We start from the raw sequence: 20,899 nt of genomic DNA on the forward strand, positions 1-20,899 counted from the left end.
AACTTGGTGTAAGTTACATTGAATTTTAAGGTAACAATGGGGTTCGTCTGTTGAATTCCAAATGGAAATCCCTTCATGAAACAGCCAGAATGAGTAAGTGTCAGCCGTGCTTGACAGGTGAGCCGATCCATAAACCCCAACTATCTCGTCGGATATGGGGAGAAGCTGGTAATGCCACCGAGCGGCAGGCAAATGACAAGAAGCTAAATGCTGTATGTGCGTTCACATGTAACTATTAGTGTGTTATTTAATGGACTTAACTGTACTTACCTGAAGAGGCTCCCATAGTGTGACGGGCGGCAGAACCACTACAGAATCATGAAGTCTGCGTTCATGTCAGAGGGAAACGTTTGACATTGCTCGTAATTCGGTTCTCAAAGGGTTAAGCCAAATTCATGTGGTAGCTCACATCTCTTGTTGAAAAAGTCAACGTTAATTTCCTGTTTTAGAGTAACTTATGTAATTAGACTTAATCATAATGCGTATATATATAGACACCGTTTGTTGTGTGTGTGTGTGTGTGTGTGTGTGTGTGTGTGTATGTGTATGTATATATATATATATATATATATATATATATATTCCAGCTTGAGCATCCCAATGAAAAATGTATTTAACTACTTGCTTTTAGGCAGTGGTAAACTGAATTCCTGGCCTGTTTGTGGCCCTCGAGGACTGGGGTTGTCGATCCCCAATTTAATATTTTCCATGCTCTTTTTTTTTTCAGAACATGGTGCAAAGTAACAACTGCCTGGAGTGAGAGGAACATCGTTGGATTCATTCATATCTATGCCTATTTACTGTTTATATGTTTTATATGGGCTTTGTTGCAGTGATCTAGAAATAGTAAAATGTCATCTCAACGCTTCTTTTTTGCCACCCATGATTTTTCTGCCCTGCCTGAGTCGATTGAAGGGGTGTATGAGAGAGTGGAAAAGGGCAGCCTGCTAACTCCAACTAATACGCCCCACTCTGCCATTATTAAAGTGGATGACCCACTACACCCACCCACCCCACTCTGGCTCAAGGTGCTGGAAACAGAGAAGGTGGTCGGCGTAGCTGTAGAGTCCGTATTGGAGTTGGGGCCCAAAGTTGGGAGAATACTGGTGGCAGTGACAGACACGGAAGAGCGTCTGGCGTTCTTCAAGGACCAACACAGAATGAGGGAAGTGATTGAATTGAAACAGGGGGACTGTGTGAGGGTTCAGGTCACTTCATCCAGCGGACGCAAAGAAAAGGGTATACTGCGTTACAGAGGACCTGTATGCCACAAGCAAGAGATTCTTTTTGGGGTCCAGCTTGTGGTAAGTCATTTTCTGCGTATATCCTGTTTAAATGTATTTGTAAATATGACAAGCATCTATTGGGCAGTTCCTTTATTATCCAAGGCAATCTGTCTTTTAGAGAAAAAAGTGCTGCTTTCTTCAGACCAACAAATACTTTTATATAACTACTACTGTGTTTCCAAGCTTTTTACAAACAATTGCTAATAAGGCAAAATGTTATTGAAGAGACTGACATGAATTTCCTTTCTGTCCCATCTTCCATCTCAGGGCTCAGCAGTTGGTAAAGGTTTCACTGATGGTTCATTTCGTGGCCAGCGATTCTTCCAATGCGATGAGAATTGTGGGGTCTTTGTTCCAGGAAGCAGGCTGGAGAAGGAGCATACAGAATCCCCTAAACGAAGAACAGAAAAAATGGATGACACCAACAAAGGGAGATATGAAGATTCAGTATTGGCCTCTAGGAACCCTGCAGAATCACGCCCAAAGCAACTGAACTTTCTGCCACGAGGAGTTACACATAAGAACCCCCTGCAAACTGTAGAGAGAGGACAAATCAGTGGTAACATATTAACATAACATTTGTATATGTATTAACCTTTTTTTATTTTTTATTTTATTTTTTTATATTTTACATTTTATAAATTACATTTTAATTATCCTGTTTAGCTTTAGGAAGCGCCTGCTTGACAAGTCACAGATATCATACAATTTCGACTTCCTGAATGTTAGGTTCTAGATTTGTCTTTTTTTAATCCTACATACAGTCTGGGTTCAGCAATCCCCCTTTTTTTTTGCAATATCAAAGACATAAAACAAAGCTCAAGTTGCATATTTTGGCGGAGGCTGGCACATCACAGAATTAGTTATGCTATGCTCTAAATAAAATATATATTTTTTTTTCTTTCTTGACGACCTTTTATACTGACCCTCTCATTGGTGTGCATAGATCATCACACATTAGATTGCTTTTCTTTGGAAAAGCTAATTTTTGCCCTTTAAACATACACTATATGGACAAGGGTATTGTGACACCTGACTTGGGTGACAGTGGCATACAGAGACATTTTGGACAATGCTATGCTTCCAACTTTGCGGGAACAGTGTGGAGATGGCCCTTTTCTATCCCAGCGTGACTGTGCCCCAGTGCAAAAAAACAAGGTCCATAAAGACATGTTTGGATGATTGTCCGCACAGAGCCCTGAGCTAAACCCTATTGAAAACCTTTGGGATGAGCTGGAACGGAGGTTGCGAGCCAGGCCTTTTCGTCCATCATCAGTGTTTGACCTCACAAATCCTCTACTGGATGAAAGGGCAAAATTCCCACAGAAACACTCCAAAATCTTGCAAAAACCCTTCCCAGAAAAGTTGGTATAGCTGTATTTAGAATGTTGGTATAATGGTCAGCTGTCCCAATACTTTTGTCCATATAGTCTACATAATAGCATACAAAATACATCTATACAATTAGCAAATCATTTAACATGGTTAACCAAAATTGATGCAAGGAGAAGCAACAAAAAAACGTATGTGGAATAGTAAAGGGAACTAATATATATACTAGGGAAGGAATTTTTTATGTGTGTGTGTCTTCTTTGAAAGCTCCATTTACAGAACCAGAAGATTAGCACGAGAAACATTATAGGTAGGATACCAGTATTTGACATTCGGAGACTTTTATGCTGGTTTTGTTTTTTCTTCTTGAATCTGCAGAGCAAGGCGTTTTTTTTTCCTTTCGCCTAAGTCGTCTTGAAAATCCTGGAATGGTCCACAAAGACATCAGTGCCATGTTTCTATACATCTTTATCCCGAAGAGAGAAAAGTTACTTTACTTAGTTCAAATTACTGTATTTTACTTTTCCTATGCAGAACTTGGACCCCCAGAAGAAGAAAGGAAGGTCAGGCGTATTCCAGAGGAGCACACTCTAGAGGGTAAACTGACCAGTATCATAATAACAGTTTAGATGTAAGCACGAAAGGATAACTTTCTGTAGAAAAGAGAAGATGAATAGGTGTGGCAGGGGAGATGACTTCTAGGAGCATAGCTTTTATTAATTTGCTGGGGCAAATCAAAAAAATTCACCTAGCTAGAAAGATCACAATTAAGTAGTTTCTTCTTTCATTAATTCAGATGAGGAACCCAAATGTTTGGCTACTCAGCCTGAAGCACCAGACTCCCAATCTTCCTTCTGTCCTGCCTCTGAGGATCACCATCCACCTTCAAGTCTGTATAGCCCACCTAGTAGTATGTGCCCCTCAAGCCTGCAACTAGAAGCTGCAACTCTAAGCCATAGGTTAGAAGTGAACTCCATGGTTGAAGTGGATGACCCACCCATCTATGGAGTAATTCGCTGGATTGGGCAGATTGCAGAGTCTCCTGAGCTCATTGCTGGACTTGAAATGGTAATTTATTTATAATGAACATCATTTGTATTGGCTGTGCAGCATGAGATTATTGTATTCTGAAATTACTGACTGTTAATGTAGCAAAATATGATATATTATATTCATTGAACCTACTACTACACACACTCTCTCTCCCTTGCTGTAGAAAGCCTCTTTAAATCCCGGGATATATAACCTTCCCCCGTCTGGCTTTCCTTTAACTGCTACCTTTGATTCTTCTTTGTATGAAACTCTACTTACACCAGTGGCTTAACACTATGGGTTTATTAAAATAACAAATACATATATATGAGTATACAGAGAAGCGTCTGAAATACAAGGCTCTATGACTCTAACTACACTATGCTAGTGACTCTATGCATGCATGTAAGGATGGGGTGTCCCTGTCACCTTGATGATATCCTTCTTTTTTTCTTTCTTTCTGTTTCTCTCCTGTCTTTTCTGTGTTGCTCACACAACACCTTTATAGCCACCATGCCCAAACAGTCCCAGCCAATCATCTTCTGAGTTTGTGTCAGCTGCCTGTAGAGATCGCTCTTGTCCAAGAAGTTAGGTTGCCCCCAGGGTCTCTGGAATGATGATATTGTCTCCTGCAGTCCTTTTGTTGTAGGATATTGCAGATTGTATCTCCTGTTTATTGTTCCCACCTGGTTGAGAGATAGCCTTTGATGTATTGGGAGTTCCTGGACATTTGGGTTTTGCCCCTAGTGTAATTCCTTGAAACTGGTTTACTCAAGAGGAATCCCATTGTGTTGGGAGCCAGCTGTTGTCCTTGGAGATTAATAATTGACTTATATTTATTACACTTGCTGCATCAGGAAGAAGAAATGCCAACTGCTTGTACGGATGGGATATACAGAGGAAATCGATATTTTCATTGTGGTCCCCATAAAGCATTATTTGTCAAGCTGCGCAACTGCCGGCCAGACTCTCGCTTCTCCTCTTTGCATGGTCAAATCAATCAGATCCAAAGATGCAACTCCATTGGTTAGTATGTCACTATGCCATTCCTTGCTAAACAAAATAAAAATGCAATAGTCCTACTTCTTATTTGCACTGGATGGTCATTTTAGGAACACTGGCTCTGAAATTAGCAATGCAAAAGTCAGACTTCCTGTTGCATTCTTGATTAATAGGTTTTGTGTTATATATACTTTAATTAGCGTGCAAGAATTTTCAACAAACACTAATGAAAAAGTCTGAAATCATCATCTTTTTTTGTGAGGGAAAAACAGTAGGTTTCTAGTTTTCCTAATGCCCAGTAAACACATTAATGACAACATTGAGAAAACAGTTTGGTGTATAAAAACATATATATACACACACACACACATTAGGGGAAGCAAATACTAAATCATAGCATTAAAATAAAGATGCATATAAAGGGTTATATATGCAACCGCTGCAAGGAAAAAAGTGCAAAAGCATGGAGTAACTAAAAGCTTGCACAGTTCTTCCACTGTGTATATAATGCCAGTAGATTCAACCTTTATATGTAGCGGTGTGATAACATACTAACCTTGCAGATCTCATTGTGTTATCATATGCTCAATAGTAAACAATACTCCTCAAGCCAGGTTTACCGCTTACACTAACCTACATAATCATACTTTGTTTCTATAACCAGTAATATTCATGCAAACATACACTCATCAGTTCCTTTATTCATTAAAGCTGATCTATAACTTTAAAATTCCTACCTGTTACGTATTGTATACTAACCTATGTAAAGGTTCTGCACGTGATCCTGGTGCTACTGTAGTCCGTTTCTTTTAAAGTGTAACTCTCAATTTTCAGTAATCAACTCTCAGTTTCAGTAATCAAAACAACATAAGCTTTAAGTAAATTTATTAGATGAATTTAGTCTTTCCAAAGCTTATGATGGTGACAGTTCCCCTAAAACTGTCAAGGTGTTCTTTATGTGTAGCCCCATAACCATGAAATTTTCTTCCCCAGCTCTTCTACTATGCAAATAGTATTTACAAGCTTTGTGTATGTTTGTGAGTCCCGTCCTTGAATGTCACTTGTCACAGTCTGCACAATGATGGCCTAGGAGGCAAGGCCAGCCCTACAATGAAGCCGAGTGGGGCAATTGCCCCAGGCGGCACTTTTGAATGGGCGGCACTTTTGAAGGGGCGGCACTTTGCCGCCCCAAGCGGTGTTTGTTTTTTTTGTTTTTTAAGCGGAGGAGAGAGAGGGGCTCCGAGTGGTTTTCGCTTACCCGCTCGGTGCCCCTCTCTCTCTCTCCTCTGCGAGCTCTTTAGCTCGGTCTCGGTGCTGGCTTGTAATTCTGAGCGCCGGAAGTGACGTCAATTTCCGGCGCTCAGCATTACAAGCAGGCACCATGTCAGAGCAGGGAGACTCGCAGCAGGACTTAAAGGTAAGTACAAAGGGGCGATAGGGTAGATAATAGGGAGGGAGGTTAGATAATGGCGTTGGCAAAGTTTAAAATGCCGCCCCCCCCCCCGCGTCGGCAGGGTGGGGGGGGTCATCATTTTAAACTTCACCCCAGGCGGCATTAAGTCTTGGATTCCATTACTGCCCAATTATCCCCTTTAGAATGTTTTGATAGCGTTGCTCATGTTGAGCTTAGGTAGGGTACCTTGTTAGTGGTTCAACATCCACTTCTGTATTGTCTCAGCATTCCAGGACTATGCTAGCAAGAGTGTGGAGGAAAATACCCCACCTGCCACAGGTAATGAAGCAGTTGAACGTCTGACAGGATGGAAAAAGGGCATCCAGGGACATTGCAATTCCTGCTACTTAGATGCAACACTTTTCTGGTGAGAAACCACATCACTTTGTATCTATCGGTCAAACATTTTCTCCAGCCACAGTCCCACAAATGAATATCATTTACATGAAGCATTTTAATGGAAATGCCAACCTAAAGCCAGAAAGCTTTGCTTCAGGAGAGAGTTTACAGCTATTGCTCCATAATAAGAATGGCTTACAAAGTCCCTATTGACATACTTAATGCACGTAGCCTATTTATTTCACTTGCATTTCAGCATAATATTGTTTTATCTTTAAAGGACTCCATCAGCATTTCCAGATTGTTTTTTTAATAATTTTTTGTTTATTTTCTCCATTAATTATCCTATTATAAAGACCTGCACGCAACATAAGCTTCTGATATTACATTCCCATGCAATAAGACTATGTTACTATTTCTCAGTATGTTTGCCTGTTCATCTGTTTTGGATACTATGCTCCTGCGTCCTCCAGACAAGAATGACAGCGATTCATACATTGACACGCGGGACTTGTTGCGCACCGAAATCGTGAACCCCCTTCGGAAGTAAGTGCAGAAAGAAAATGGCGTTTGTGGTCCAAATGTTGTTGTTTCTGTCATTATACATATCTACCGTGCTCTCACATGCTATCCTCTCTTCTCTCAGGAATGGATATGTGTGTGCCACTAAAATTATGGCCTTAAGGAAGATTTTAGAAGCTGCTGGAAAGAGTACAGGATTCACCAATGAAGAAAAAGGTGAATACATAAAATAGAGCATATCTACATATGTTTTGTGTAAATGTTATAAATTGAAGGCTGACCAAAATAAGCTTTTTTTAAAACTTTATTTAATATTACTTAACCCCTTCAATCCCAGGGGTTTTTGGTACCTCAAAGCCCAGAGCAATTTACCATTTTTGCGCTATGTCGGTTCAGAGATTATTCTCTTTTCCTGTGAATAGTGTACCCATGTAAACTATATATTGTTTTTTCAAGGAGAGATAGAGCTTTCTTTTGATACCATAGTTGGATGATTAGCTGAAAATTTAGAATGAGAAATTTAGTAAAAACTAGAGAAAATTAGAAAAAAAAACATTTTCCCTCTGAATCCTCACAAAATTAGGTAAAGTGATGGAAAATCCCCTCCAAGTTTATCAATTCAGGTGTCCTGATTTCAGAAATACCTAATGTATTTAGATTTTCCAGACTTTCCCAGCACCAGGGAGCATACTGTAAGGTGTACATTTTTTGTATAATTTTTATGCCTATGGCTTAACGGGTTTGGGGGTTGTGAACAGGGGCAGGAGAGTTATACTGGTTAGATGTTATGCTAGGGCAATGGGATGTAAGGTTTTATAATTTTTTTTTTTTTATTATATATTTTTTTAATTTTGTTTATTTTTTTTTTATATATTTTTTTTACACAAAAATGGTTAGAGGTCCTCTTAGGGACCTCCTGAACATGCCAGTGATGTCACAATGACATCACAGCTCACATTATTTTTTTTATTATTATTTATATTATTATTTTAATGATTTTTTTATTTTTTAAATGAATTAACGACTTTTTTTTTTCATTCACTGCTTCAGGATGGGAGGGGGAGTGAGAGACATGGTTTCTCACTCCCCTTCCCGCGATCCCCCTGCACCGATCACATTGTGATCTCTATGCAGGTCCTCACAGACCTTCCGGGTTAGGTCGGCAGTGACGCAACCCGGAAGGGAATGCCAGTTTGAAACGTAACAGCTTTCATGCCGGAAGCTGTTACAGCAGATCGGACATCAGAAAGCCGGCGATGCCGGCTTCTGCTGTCAGTGGGAAGTCCAGGCTGTCAAACGACAGCCTGATCTTCCGTGCAGCGGCAGGGATGTGTCCCTGACGCTGCAAGAAGGGCTGGACGTACCGGGATGTCCATAGGGGTTTCTTAATAGGCGTTTTTTTGGACGTCCCGGTACGTCTATAGGGGATTGAAGGGGTTAAAAAAATTAATATTCAATTCAAACCAACTAGGAAAATCTCAGTCATGATTGTTAATTTTATATATTCATTAGTGATGCTTTGCATATGTCCTTTTTGTCTCCTATCTGTTTACAGATCCTGAGGAATTCCTAAACCAATTGTTCCAGGTCCTTAGGGTAGAACCTCTATTTTATATAAGGTAACCATATTCCTAATTCTTTATCTTGCTTAGCTATTTTCTACATCATCCTATTCTGATTATAATTCATCTGATTTTTACCATTATTCCATTGAACCAGGACACTGAAGAAGAAGCCCCAGGGCTGTATATTCTACCAAATCTTCATGGAGAAGAAACAGTCAGTGGATGTACCCAGTGTTCAGCAGCTCCTAGAGTGGTCAATGGTTACTGGTGACCTGAACTTTACAGAGGTGAGAGACATGATTATGAGTCCTTGATAAGTTAACCCCTCGACTTCTATTGACGTGCCAGGCATGTTTTGAATTTAAACTGGTGTAGTAAGCTATCTATTATCGCTTTCTGCACCCAGTGTTGCTGTAATGCCTCAATTCCGAGGCATTCAGCAAAACCTATTTAACCCCTTAACAACAAAGCCCGTACATGTACGGGCTGCTGTTAAACAGCTGCATTGTCGTGATCGGCGGCTTTGCAGCATCCACTGAAGCCCTCCCCACAAGGATCACGGCTAAAACAGCTTATAAAGCGATCGGCATTCGCTCCCTAAGCATAATCGGCGTTGCTGACATGCCTCGATATCGAGGCATATAGCAACACAACCCCCCCACCCTGATCGCCTTCTGATTGCTCCAAACAGCTACCACAAGCGCCATCAAGTGAATGGCATCGCAACTGAACAATGCAGACCCTCTTGAGAACTCTCGAGCTCCTCCTGCAGGTTGAATGCAGGTACTGCATTCAACCATACAAGGTCAATGGACCCCAACTCACTAATCAGTGTGATAAGTATAAAAAAAAATATGGTAACATGTAAAATAATGTTTTTTAAAAAGAGTTAAAATAGTGCCATTATAAGTGCCCATAGGGTGTCTAGTTTAAAAAAAAAAATCTGATTTGATGGGGTAAATTGAATTGGCCTGCTTCAGTGATGTCCCAAATATGGGACGTGGGCACAGACTGACCAGATGTCTAAATGTCAAAAAAATACACACCTCACAAAGGTGGTCTTTTACCTCCCAAATAACCCAACAAACCCATGCATGTGGGGTATCACTGCGCTCAGGAGATATTACTCAACAAATTTTTGCAGCATATACCAGGAGCGGGAAATTTTTACTACCACAAAGATTGACAAAGGCTGATGGTAGAACTAGTGCATGGAAAGGGTTAAAATACCAGCATTTTAAATGCCTTGGGGTGTCTAGTTTTTAAAAATATTTGGTTTGATGGGGTAAATTGTATTGGCCAGCTTCAAAGATTTTTGAAAACTAGACACCCCAAGGTATTTGAAATGCTGGTATTTTAACCCTTTTCATGCACTAATTTCACCACCAGCCTTTGTCAAACATTTTTTTCACACACGTTGTACTTCAGGTATGAATTTACCGCTCCTGGTATATGCCCATGTCAAACAACACCCCCATATGTGTTCAGTAACATCTCCTAAGCGCAGTGATACCCCACATGCATGGGTTTGTTGGGTAATATGGGAGGTAAAAGGCCACCTTTTGTGTATTTTTTTGCTATCTGGCCAGTCTGTGCACACGTCCCATATTTGGGACATCTTTGAAGGCGGCCAATTCAATTTACCCCATCAAATCATACAATTTTTTTTAAACTAGGCACCCTATGGGCACGCTTTCCACGAGGGAATTTTTGTGAATTCCGATCGCTTCCTAAGCTGTTTTAGCCTGCTGCTGTGATCGGTGCGGCGGCAGCCATTTTTCTTGTGGGGAGGGCTTTCCTCCCCGGATCCATGTTCAGCCTCACTTGTGAGGCTTCTGTGGATGCTGCAAAGCCGCCGATCGCGGCAATGAAGCTGTTTAACAGCAGCCCGTACATATACTGGCTTTGTCGTTATCACATTGCACTGCAAGTCCGTACACGGTCGTTAAGGGGTTAAGGCTGTTCTGGAAATGATACGGCCAGGGACCAATGAAAGTAATCATAAATTGGGCAGAGCAGATTGACTGGATGGTTCTTATCTGCTGACACATTCTAAAATAGTTAATTATTTGCAGGATTAAAATGCAAGAAAGACTAAGGGATCTCTATATATAGCTTGTAGGGGAGAAGAAAGAGGGGATGTTGTAGAAACTAAATAGGTAAGGCTATTTAACAAAGTACAGGAGTGAAGTTCGTTTCAAAGGAGTACAAATGTTAGAACAAAATGCCATGATCAAAACTAGAGGGTCAGAGGCTTAGATGTAATGTTATGAAGCTTTACTTCACTCAAAAAGGGGTAGATAAGTGGAACATCATCCCAGAAGAAGTGTTAGAGGCTGATACAATGACGGAATTTAAACATGCATGACATTAAGCTATTCTGAATCTAAGGATCAAGACATCAGGAAAAACATGAAAACCAATCGGTCAAACAACCATCTAGTTATCTGCTCCTAAATTCTATGTTTCTATACCAAATGTTAGTCAACAAAATTAAGTAGCTTTTGATTTAACATTACATTGATCCCTAATGAAGACCTGTTACACTGCCAAAAAAAATAGCTCATGTGACTATGGATAGTTCAAACTTGTAAATATACTTATCGTTGTTATTTTTTCCCTAAATATCTAACTTTATTCCGTTCCAGTGGTTTAAAAGTGTGCAACCCACTGAATGTAAGTTAGACAATACAAGGTAATGCAGCTTCCCCTTTTACCGAGAGCAACATGTCACCCTACTTTTATTCTAATTTTAAGTGCTCTCTGTTCAGAGAAACACACAATCTATCATCTTAAATACCCACAACCTGGATCTTGAGAAGAAAACAAATGAGGTCTTCACACCACTGACTTTTCCACAATCAAATCCTCAACCAAGTAGTTCCTCACCTTATTCTCATAGTCCCCTTCAATCTCCTAATTAATTTTTATGCTTGCAAAAGCAGGACACTTGTATTCCTGCTGTGCAGTGCAGGCAAACACATCAATTACACAACATCAAGAAGCAAGTTGGTGCTACTTGCTACCAGGAGCCATAGGGGAAAAAGGGTCCCTTTTGCCTTAATAATTCCTTCCTTCAGGTATAGTCTCGTTTTATTGCAAATTCCTTTTTTCTTGATTATGTAAACAATTTGTACATTGTAATTTAATATCTCATAGGCCCCTTCTTGCCTCATAATCCAAATGCCCAGAAATGGGAAGAATTTCAAGATGTTTCCCACCATCATTCCAACACTTGAGTTAGATATTACTGACCTGCTGGAAGACAGTAAGTGCTCTGAAAATACTAGTAACATGGAAAATTAGCTTTGTGTGTGCTTGCTACCCAGTATTTTCTCCTCTAGCCCCACGCCAGTGCTGCATCTGTGAGTCGCTTGCAGTTGTCGAATGTCCGGACTGCTACGAGGATGCTGGAATTTCCCCAGGACGCATAAAGCAGTACTGCAAACTATGCAGTAAGCAGGTACCACATCATTCTCCATTATCAAAACAAAGATGTGTATTCACCAAAATGTGAGTTTGCAAGTAAGTTAACTATTTTAACTCACTGAGCCAGATACAGAGAGGATCTCCTTCATGAATTGCTGCGCAGGCCCAGTCCTTCTTGCAGGACAACCTAATTGAAGTTGGCATTTCATAATGCGCGGTGAATCACTGACGTGAAATGTTCAGTGTAGTAAACACACTCTGTGTCTCAGTGGTTCAGCTAAGTAGCGGGTGGTCCTTACTACAAACTTTTATCTTGATAGGTACATCTTCACAGCCAGCGACGTGGACACCGCCCACAGGATCTAACTTTGCCTAAAGATCTGAATGGACAGGTTATGTTTCAACGACAGTACATGGAACTATATGCAGTATTATGTATAGAAACCAGTCACTACGTGGCTTTTATTAGACTGTGCTCTCAGAATCCTCCTCTCTGGGTCTTCTTTGACAGCATGGCTGATCGAGAGGGTATGTGCTTGCAATATTTATTTTATTTTAATGATTGCTTGCTTCCTGTATATTTCCCCATCAGTACCAGGGTTATTTTAGGATGTTTGCACTACAGGACCAGAGCAATTTTAGTGTTTTTGCTGTCTTTATTTAACTGTGATTTCCCACTAATTAAGTACGATTTTCTTGTGTGTGTGTGTGTGTGTGTGTGTGTGTGTGTGTGTGTGTGTATATATATATATATATATATATATATATATATATATATATATATATATATATATATAATGTATATATGTATGTATGTATATATATATGTGTATATATATATATAAATATAAACACACACACACACACTCACTGACCACTGTTCAATTGCTTGTTAACACAAATCGCTGAATTTAGGTATGTAGACGTGGTCAAGACAACTTGCTGAAGTTCAACCGAGCATCAGAATGGGGAAGAAAGGGGATTTAAGTGACGTTGAACATGGTATGGTTTTTCGTGCCAGACGGGCTGGTCTGCGTACTTCAGAAACTGCTTATCTACTGGGATTTTCACCAGAACCATCTCTAGGGTTTACAGAGAATGATCCAAAAAAGAGAAAATATCCAGCAAGCGGCAGTTGTGTGGATGAAAATGCCTTCTTGATGTCAGAGGATAATGGGCAGACTGGTTCGAGATGACATAAAGGCAGCAGTAACTTAAATAACCACTTGTTACAACCAAGGTATGCAGAATACCATCTCTGAACACACAAAAGCAGCAGAAGACCACACTGAGTGCCACTCCTGTCAGCTAGGAACATGAAACTGAGGCTACAATTCGCACAGGCTCACCAAAATTGGACAATAGAAGACTGGAAGAACGTTGCCTGGTCTGATGAGTCTCAATTCCAGCGGTGACATTCAGATAGCAGGGTCAGAATTTGGCTTAACCACTTAATGACAATTGCCGGTTCTGGAACGGCACGGAAAAACATGTCGTTTACGACAAATGACGTGCCAGGACCGGCACGTCTTTAAACGGGTGCAGAAAGCGATCTACGTTCGCTTTCTGCACCCAAACGACGTTGCTGTAATGCCTCGACCTCGAGGCATTCAGCAACGCCATGATCGGCACCAGGGGTCATGTCTGGCCCCTCCGCGGGGCGTCAACAAAAGCGTTTGGGAGGCGATCAACAATCACCTCCTAAACTTAAATGGTGTCGCTGGAATGCCTCGATCAGGAGGCATCCAGCGACACCAAACACTTACCTCGGGATGGACTATGACCGCTCCGGAGACCGGTCACAGCCGCCGCTACCGCTGATCTTCACCATCAGCAAGATGGCGGCGGCCCGGGAAAAAAAATAATAAAGATGAAAAAGTTCGCTAGGCGGTCTCCAGACCCTCTAGAGAACTCTAGAGGTACTGAATTCACCATGCAAGTCAATGGAGCCCAGCTTTCTAATCACAGTGTGATTAGTAAAAATAAATTAAAAAATAAAATAATAATTTGAAAAAAACAGTAAAATGTAAAAAAAATTTTATTAAAAAGGCAAAAAAATAAAATATATATATAAAAAATATATTTTTGTGAGCAAGTCCTAAAATTAGCACATTAGCTTAAAACAATTCTCGCATTGAAAGAGTTAAAATACTGGCATATTAAATGCCCATGGGGGGTCTACGTTTAAAAAATGTATGATTTGATGGGGTAAATTGAATTGGCCAGGTTCAACAAGGTCCCAATTAACACGGGGGGGAAGGATGGCCACACATCTAATTTCCAATTAGAAAAATGCACATGTACCAAATGTGGCCTTTTAGTTCCCCCAAAAAATGACAAGCCCATGCATGTGGGGTATCACTGTACTCAGGAGATGTTGCTGAACACATATTGGGGTGTCGTGTGACAGCGGCATATACCAGGAGCTGTAAATTCATACATAACATAGGTGTGTGGGGGAAAAAAACACACAAAAGAATACTACTGCAAACTTTGAAAAAATTCTGGTGGTAAAATGTGTGCATGCAAAGAGTTAAAATACCAGCATTTAAAATACCCTGGTGTGTCTAGTTTTCAAAAATATATGGTTTTGTTGGGCACACTGAAATGACCCGGGTCAAAGATGTACCAAATAGGGCATGGGCAGTGGATCCCCAAATGCCAAAGTTCAACACTGAAAAATGCGCATGTCCCAAATGTGCCCTTTTGCCCCCAAACAGCCAGGCAAAATAATTCATGTGAGGTATCGCTGTACTCAGGAGATGTTGCTAAACACATATTGGGGTGTTTTATGATAGTGACATATACCAGAACCTGTTTATTCATACCTTAAGTAAAATGTGTGTTAAAAAACAAATGCAAAAAAAATTACTACCATAAAGTTTGACAAAGTCTGATGGTAGAATTAGTGCTTGGAAAGGGTTAAAATACTAGCATTTGGAATACCCTGGGCTGTCTAGTTTTCAAAAATATATGACTTGATGGGGTAAATTCCATTGGCCGGCTTCAAAGATACCCGAAATGGCACATGGGAGGAAGAATTACCAGATTTGGAAAAAATGGCTTTGAAATAGCAAAACGCTACCTGTACTTATTGCCCCATAATGTGTAGAAAAAAGCAAAAAAACATAAAAACATTGGGTATTTCTAAACTCAGGACAAATAGTAGAATCTATTTAGAAGGTTTTTTCATTACCTTTTATAGATGAGTAAAAGATTTTTCAACTAAAAGTTAGAAACAGTCATTTTTTTCTAAATTTGTCACCATATTTTATACTTTTTTTAATAGTAAATAATATACAATCAAAACAATGTCATCTCATACTTCTCCTATGGGATGTAATCATTACACAGTCACAAGAAACTTGTTTTTTGAATAGTTGAATAAGGAAGCTCTACCATGTGTTTTTGGTGGTAAATTTACACCTAACCACCAAAATAACCCCAACAAAGTATGTGTTCCCTAAAAGTACATCACCTGAGAATTTCCAAGACAACTCGCTTACGTTACCGTTTCACATTTCTTGCATGCATCAAGACTTCCTTTTTCTTGTACACATGGCATTGTTTTTGATTAAAATCCTTCCCTGGGTTTTGGGGCATTTTTTTTAAAATGCTTTGGTGTGTCCCCTTCTCTGTGTCTGGGGTTAATTTTTCATGTTTGTTTTTAGCCTCTTAGGTTAGTTATTTGTGTTCTAGTTGGTGCTAACGGCTTAGTGAATAAGCCTAAGGGTTATGGGGATTTTATTTACATTCTTTTTTTAACTGCATTCACTGATGTTGCCCCCACACAAAAATGCGTAATTGAATGGGTTAAGTCTGTACGAAGGCCTCAATTATGTCACTGGTCCTAAAATGAATTTCTCATGAGGTACCTGGAACATTGCTGGTTGCGAAGGAGTAAATTCCTAAAATGTGAAAATAAATTATTTAACTCAGTATCTCTCGTCCCCTGAACAAGTGATATACAAAATGTATTTCATGAAAGGTTACATAGTTTGTCAACATGTTGACCCATTTTTAGACATATATGAAAGCATAATTTGATAATCTAGCATGTTCATCATTCTTTTAATTTACATTTACCGTTGTAGGAGGAGAGAATGGATTTAACATTCCAAGAGTTACCCCCTGCCCTGAGGTTACTGAGTACCTTGAAATGACCCCTGAACAGCTGCAACAGGAAGACCCAAAGAACATGCCAACATATGTCCGTCGGCTACTGTCTGATGCATACATGTGCCTATACTATAGTCCTGACCTAAGCCTTTACAAGTAAAAGGATGCATGTAAGACAACTAGAAGAATCTAGTGTGCCAAACGGTGTCCTCTTAAATTCGTAACTGAATGTATTGCTTCCAAATCCTAATCTGTAGTGAGTTGGACACATGTATGCCTTTTAATAGTGCTTTGCGAATGAGTGTATAGAACATATATTGTATAGACAATATTCTACTTGTGGTAATTAAGGCCCTCTAAATAATATGTGCACTTTTTTACACTATTTTCATCTTCAAACCTTTTGGTAGAGACTTTTTGACAATGATTTCTGCATTCCACAAGTAAAGTCTGCTTGCTTCTGAATTAGATGTCAAGCAATTGTTTAGCAACATGTGGCCTTAATGTAAAAACAACAACAAAAAAAACAAGTAACTGCATGTCTCTTAACCTTTCTTTCAAGAAGCTCTTCTGATGTTCAGACTACATGGAAGCTTCAAGTGAGTTTTGTTATCCTATGGTGCCTTTGGCAATCAAAGGCTTAAAGTGCAAATGTTACTCTATGGAGACTCTGTGTGAAGCTGATGTAGGGGCACTGTGACTGTCCACCACTGAAAAAGATGTCATCTCACCCAGTGTACCTCATATTTGCTATGATACTATGCAAACTTTCCAAAACATATTTGAATAATGCTGTACTCGGAAGTTGCTTAGCTTTATGCTTTAGCCTCAAGTTTTATCTTTTTTATATGTAGTGGAGGCCTGTGCTTTTACAGTTTCCTGATAAGTTATGTGAGAAATGACGTATTATGTAGCAAGAGTGGGTGAACTTTATCAATACAGGACTGTATGATAGTACATCAAACTGTACTATACATTTCTCTAAAGAACTGCCAGATTGTATTAAATATATTTTTGTATACAAATCTCTCTGTCTTGACTGGCTGAGGCTCTGATAGCCATACTTTATTCCCTGTCTATAGATCTTAGTCTGTATCCCAAAGAGCTGGTTATCAAGTTGAAAAAAAAATTTGGAGGCTTATCTACTCATTCACTCTCACTCTTTCTAAATGTTTCCCTACCTTCTCTGCCGACCATTTCCACTTCCCCATGTTCTTCTGCATCCTCTATCTTCGATCTTCAATCCTTCTTTCTTCATCTGGATCTCTGCAGACATAACCCGGCAACTTTCACCAAAATGGCAGCGCTGCATTGATGTCATCGCCCATATCCGCCAATCTGAGATGAGGACGTCACTGCAAGTCATTTTGCCCTCACGTGAACTTAGGGCAATATGGTGGTGCTTATAGTGACATCCACTGCGCAGATTGGAGGATCGGGGAGGACGTCGCTGCGGCATCGCCATTTTGATGGAAGGTTCAGGGTTAATGTCCACAGAGTTATGGACAAACAAGATTAAATAAAATGATACGTACCCTTACTAAGGAACGTTACATGAGCTCTTTTGTCCCTTGCAATTACTCCCCTAAATGCAGGTCCAACAAATTAATTTTGTGACATAAAAGGGGATCTTAAAGGGGAAAAACAATATTTTGCAAATGTCAGACTTGACAAAACCTGAATTACATCCCTTATGTGCATGAGCCATTGCATGTTTACCTCAAGGCAGTATTCTAAGTGTTTGTCTAGTAGGCTGAGCTAAGATAACAGAATACATATAAATGATGATATGCAGATGCATGAAACATTATTCTAAGATTGTGAGAAGGAGGTGTATGATAAGGAGTCAGGGTGTTTGTCAAGTGGAATGGGTTAAGATAAAAGAGAGAGAACGCATTCAAATGAGTGAGTGAATGTAATACGAGTTTAGGGGACAGAATTGGGACAGGAAGACTACCTTAGGGGCAGAGGGGGCACAGGCTGTTTCAGGGACACCTCAATGTTTGGCTTAGTATGCAATCGTTGACCACCTCCTAGATTATTTAAGGCAGGCGACCGGTATATGGAGCACATTGAAGCTCGATTGAGCGATCAGATAGGGCCCGTGCTTCAGATTTTGGTGTTGCTGAATGCCTTGACATCGAGGCATTTCAGCAACACTGTTTGGGAGAAGAAAGTGATCACTTTCTACATTCATTTAAAGTCATGAAGTGCCAGGCACATCCATAGTCACCAAGGGGTTGAATCTGTTACCGGTTACAAAATAAATGGTAGGAGTTCCTCTTTATTCATATCTCTTGGCTAAAGGTTACTGTGAAATGAGATCTGTTTGGACATTTCCATGATCTATAAGCAGTGAATTTTTAAGTGTGCACCAAGAGGCTGGGGCATGTAAAGCCTGTTATGTTACCAGTGATGAAATTCCCCCTCTCTCCACACAGGAATACCCACAGAAATAATTACTGAGTTTACCACCCAAACATAGTCAAAGTGGCTATAATGGTTTCCCTGTTTTATAAATCTGGGCAGTCTGTTGATTTGTTTCCATCACTGACAAATACCATACATGTTCACATTGACTTGATCTTTTCTCTGTTTGGTGGGGACCACAAGTTTAAATCTTACACTGCCCACTTAAGATGGAGTTGCATAGGCTGATGGCACAAGGAAGCTTTAACCATATTCCAAAAGTATTGGTTTACTTTTATGTCTCCCTGCATTGGGAGGCCTGGCAAATTAGCTGGCTACCTATTGTGTACATTTCTTTAGGCGACAAAGAGCACAGACTCAAAGTAGGTTACTTGATTTTGCCTCTCTAAAGCGTGTTATAGCATGTACCTGGGGAAAAAAACCACTGTATGCTGTATTCTAGCTTTTAAAAATACATGTTATTCTGTTGAGTCATAGAACCCATGACGAGGACGGTTTCACCCTTTATATTAATGCCAGATAAGCATGACACAGAGGCATGTGTTGTATGCTTACTCTCACTAACCCAAATAAATGAAATGAAGCGCCAAGCGTTTGGATCTGTATTAATAAAAAATGTCATCTTATTAGGAAAATATTATTTCTTATGTACTTGTTAACCATCCCGTAGAGAGGCAGCCAAGTACAATTTTTTGTGTGTTAGTTGAAGCAGATGTCGTTTGTCAGTTGTTGTGACGCAGTTCTAGGGTTCGCATATTTATTTTCTGCAAATATGATTTATATATAATTACACACAAAAAAGAATGAAGGTCGCATGCAATTTAAGTAATGCTAAAATATAAAGGAAATGGAAATTGTAAAGCAGAAGTGGTACTAAAACACACGGAAATAATTTGTCATCTACATCCTTTAACCTTTTAATATAGGGACATGGGGAAATTATACCCGAAATAAATGTTTAATGTTAACTGTCGCTGTTTTATATTTCTAAAATCTAATTTTTCCCTTAACAGCACGTTCTGAGCCTCAAACATAGAGTGCGGCGGACTATGATTGTCATGGATTTTAAAACAGACTTAACTCCCAGCCTGTAACAATGTGTTATGAATTAAATGCCTATTGTTATTCTATTTACGAAAAGGTTGAGGTTCCGTTCCGTGCTGAACGGTAGTGATTTCTACTTGATGCCCCCCTGTACCCAGCCTCTCCAACCAAATACCCCCTTTCCTATGAAATACCATTAACAAGTTTTGAGCTATGCGCTAGCTTCGTGACATGCCCCCAAGAATACATATCAGAACACGGGTTGACGCACATTTGGTGGTGAAGATTTGGGGGATATTCCCTATTGCCCAGAGTTAATTCCCGTTGGCAGAGTCTCTGGCAGTATGTACCTGGGCCGGGAAGTCATTTTAATTGGGATGCCTGTGAGTGGAGTTGTGTAGCCATGTGAGCATAATGCAGGTAGGCCGTAATCACAGGCAGACTGGGATCCATGATGGACAATTTAATAGTTCTATGGACCTTCACAACCCTTGCCACAGACACTTTGCACAGACACTCAGTAATACGACATAACTTCACAAGAGCCCACATTCACGTCATGTACACAATTGTGGTTGATAAACACTGTATTTTTTTCTCAAAATTTTGGCGCGTTTATGAATGAATCTAGTAGGAATGGTGAGCGCATGAATTATTTTCACCGGACACACGACACACGTTACTGTCCAGTGTATGTAAAGTTCTGCCTGCAGTATGCGGGCGTGTAAACTCTCACAGTCCCACATATTTGGCATTTTGTATGTGCAACACGTAATTATATGTAGGGATCACCCCCTTTAGTAATTCTGCATGAAGAGTGGCACTGCTGGCTGTATACTGAATTCTAGGTCAGGTTTCTGTCATGTGGTGTAACGAGACAAACAATATCTACCGCCAGTAAAAAAATAAAAATGTAGTACATTGTCTAATGGGCGCCGTTCAAGGGCAAAAGCAAAAGGTGTGTTTACCCACAGAAATTACTGTTTAGTGTTTCTCAACGCACCTCCCTCCCGTCAGCTCACAAAATGGAATTCCCCTGCTCTAATACACAGGAACTTCCCACATCACTCATCAAGGGGAGGGGGGTGCAACAGGAAGAGCTATGTGCGCCCAGGAAAGCTCGCAGAAACGAAAGCCGAAAGCAAAGTATACGCGCAGGTGAAGTGGCCGTATAGCGGGGTGCGGGCTAAGCTGGGGAGCGGACGCATGAGGAAGGAGATCCCAAGTTAAAGGAGATGTTTATCTACGTCATTTAGCGAACCTGCACATAGCCCGGAGAGCCCCGCCAGCGCGAGACGGAAGGGAGAGCGAAGGAAGAGCTGGAGGGTAAATCGAGTAAAATAACA

The 20,899-nt window shown here is 40.2% G+C and overlaps 1 protein-coding gene across 1 annotated transcript; it reads left to right on the forward strand.

Moving 5' to 3' along the window:
• On the forward strand, positions 1–16,262 carry LOC128498640 (ubiquitin carboxyl-terminal hydrolase CYLD-like). The gene is made up of 15 exons (XM_053468500.1): positions 1–117; positions 728–1,304; positions 1,554–1,845; positions 3,153–3,215; positions 3,415–3,686; positions 4,508–4,676; positions 6,331–6,472; positions 6,868–6,990; positions 7,091–7,182; positions 8,522–8,585; positions 8,686–8,818; positions 11,691–11,799; positions 11,876–11,994; positions 12,281–12,488; positions 16,055–16,262. Exons 2-15 carry the CDS (start codon positions 852–854, stop codon positions 16,237–16,239), a joined length of 2,424 nt encoding a protein of 807 aa, XP_053324475.1. The 5' UTR covers positions 1–117; positions 728–851; the 3' UTR covers positions 16,240–16,262.
• The last annotated feature ends 4,637 nt before the right edge of the window (positions 16,263–20,899 follow it).

Source organism: Spea bombifrons, chromosome 1 (genome assembly GCF_027358695.1).
Source record: "Spea bombifrons isolate aSpeBom1 chromosome 1, aSpeBom1.2.pri, whole genome shotgun sequence".
NCBI lineage: Eukaryota > Metazoa > Chordata > Amphibia > Anura > Pelobatidae > Spea > Spea bombifrons.

What these genes read in the sequence shown, in the direction of transcription:
- LOC128498640 (XM_053468500.1), top strand. Translation starts at nt 852, where the DNA reads ATGTCATCTCAACGCTTCTTTTTTGCCACCCATGATTTTTCTGCCCTG. An exon ending in TTAGATGCAACACTTTTCTG is followed by an intron (nt 6,473 to 6,867) that starts GTGAGAAACCAC and finishes ACTATTTCTCAG; the next exon opens with TATGTTTGCCTGTTCATCTG. An exon ending in TACTGACCTGCTGGAAGACA is followed by an intron (nt 11,800 to 11,875) that starts GTAAGTGCTCTG and finishes TTTCTCCTCTAG; the next exon opens with CCCCACGCCAGTGCTGCATC.